General features: G+C 46.9%; 1 protein-coding gene across 1 annotated transcript in view; it reads right to left on the bottom strand.

Moving 5' to 3' along the window:
• Positions 1 to 623: 623 nt before the first annotated feature.
• The window catches only part of CUNH3orf18 (chromosome unknown C3orf18 homolog), an 11,665-nt gene continuing 9,999 nt past the window's right edge, over positions 624 to 2,289 (bottom strand). Inside the window, exon 6 of the mRNA XM_035894832.1 lies at positions 624 to 2,191. Coding sequence (XP_035750725.1) covers positions 1,640 to 2,191 — 552 coding nt within the window. The 3' untranslated portion in view covers positions 624 to 1,639. The remainder of the gene's footprint in view (positions 2,192 to 2,289) is intronic.

A 2,289-nucleotide genomic window follows, 5' to 3' on the forward strand; every position in this document is an offset into this window, starting at 1 on the left:
ATTCTGCTTCATGTATGCATCCAGAGGGCTCCACAGCTGAGTCTGTTTATGCCCCACATTGTTCTGTGTGCCATACAACTATTTAGCTTTTCATACAATTAATTCTGTGCCTGTGCATAGCCTCTTCAGTTAATCTGACAGCTTTCTTAACTAGTCCCAAGTTTTGGGTCTGTGGGCCAGAAGATGAGGCAGAAAGCAAATCTGAAATATACCAACAGTATCACCATGGAGCTACCGATGCTGCTGCCCACAATGTTCACCCCAGCATGGGCAGGCTACTGTGGACAGAGCTGCAGGTGAGCTGATGAATCCTTAGTTTGTCCAGGAATTCAGCTGGTTGAAGGATGATACGTCAAATGGGCAAGTTGGATTTTGTCTTTCTGCACTCTGGATGCCCAGGATCTGCTAGGCTGGAAGCTCCTCCCTTCCCAACTTCTCCACCAAGCACCAAGCCTTCCTGAAGAGGTCTGAGTTTCCATGCTGTGGAGCACTAAACCTTGATCCCCGCAGAGCTTGTCCTTCCAAATTTTTCACACTTACTTCAGTCTTTGAAAGAGTAGGGGAATTCACCGCATACAAATTACCAACAGGTACTGAGGATACACTCCGGCAGTTTTCTGCAGAAAATGCAAGTGATGGGGAGGGGGAAGACAATCACACTAGATTTCATGTAAATAGTTTAATTATATTTCAATGCTTAAAACACAGAAACGAATTAAATTACATCATAATACTTCTGCTAAATTATACATATACTTCCAAGAACTGTGAGAGGAGGCGCTATTGAACTAAAAGAATACTCCAGTACAAGCCCAGCAAATACCCGTAATATTCTTCTAGTCTTCTCTGTACTTCTTTAATCTAAGGGCAGTCATCACAGGACAAAGCCTACCATTACAGGAAGAACGGTTAAAGAGAATTCCTCTGTAAGTGTGTTTGTTATACAAGATATATCTCAGCATCAATGTGGAACAAGGTGCATGTTTTTGCACCTGAGCAGGCAGATGCACTGCTTGGAAGCTGCCTGTGCAGCACACGGAGTTGGGTAAAGAGCATGAAGTAGGCTGTTGGTTTGAGGAAACAGCTCAGCTTACAGTTGCCTTTTATCGAGTTTAAAACAACAAATGATGTTCCAATCCTAAGAGTTCTAGGGGAAACATTGTGATTTAGGACAGCCACACATCCCTGCTGCTGCTTGCATCCCTGTCCTGCTGCAGAGCATGGGAGCGTGACAGGCAGCGATGTGCCAGCTGCTGAAAAGCAAAATCTGATGTCTCTGGGGCTGGCTGCCCTCGGCGAGCTCTTGGAGGAGATGGTAAGTGTGCATGGGGGGTGGTGATGATGTATTTGCTTCTCAGCTGGTCACATAGGCATAACCTCTGGGAAGACCCACAGTGTCCAAATTCTAAGGACCTAAGCCAGACTACATTTAGTATTAGTACCCACACACCTTTCTTCTAACGGTATCTCTGGAGCGCAAACACCAGCAGCAACCAGCAGCCCGGGAGTGCCTCCTGCCAGATCTCCTGGGTATGGAGGATGGGCTGTTTTCCACACGTGATGACACTCCTAGCCCTAATACACTCCCAGAACTCCCTGGCTCTAAAAAGAAAGAGGGATACTGAAAAATGAAAGCAACTTAGCCCTGCAAAACTGCCATGAGGGAAGCTGTGCCAGTGAAGGAGGGAGGGAGGGCTGGTAAGGAGCTATGCACTGCAGGGGTCAGTGGCACATGCCCAGCAAAGAGTCTGCATTTAATGAATATCAAAAAAAAAATCACAGTGGGGAAAGGAAAAAAAAAAAGAAAATATTTTGGAGAACAAAAACTAACTGGCAGGTCCAAGCTTGCAACAAAGCACATGATACCTGAATTGCCACTCAGTGATACACAAGTAACTCCTTGCATAAAGCCTACCTTTAGATCTGCATCCAAATTTTGGCTTGCCCTGATTCCCTTTTGACTTGTGCTGTGGATGGAATATGATCTGACTGACAAATGCATGTACTGAAAAAAAATCAGGAGGTGATCAGCACGTGGCTGGGCACTGATACTTGCATGCAGGCTCTGCTGCTGGCCTCTGGCTGCTGTGCTGGTGGCCACCAAAAGGCTCTGCTGAGGACAGCCCGGATGCCGCACTGCAGCATGCCAAGGTGGCCAGAGACCCCTTCGCACTCTCTCTCTCCTGCAGCCCTGAAGGACACAGAGGCAGAGATGCTGCAGGGTTACAGGGAAACTCCTGGCTTACCTGTCTAGTCCCACCTTCTGCATTAGCTGGTAACATGAACAGA

Source organism: Egretta garzetta, unplaced genomic scaffold, assembly GCF_000687185.1.
Source record: "Egretta garzetta isolate BGI_Z169 unplaced genomic scaffold, ASM68718v1 scaffold215, whole genome shotgun sequence".
Lineage (NCBI taxonomy): Eukaryota > Metazoa > Chordata > Aves > Pelecaniformes > Ardeidae > Egretta > Egretta garzetta.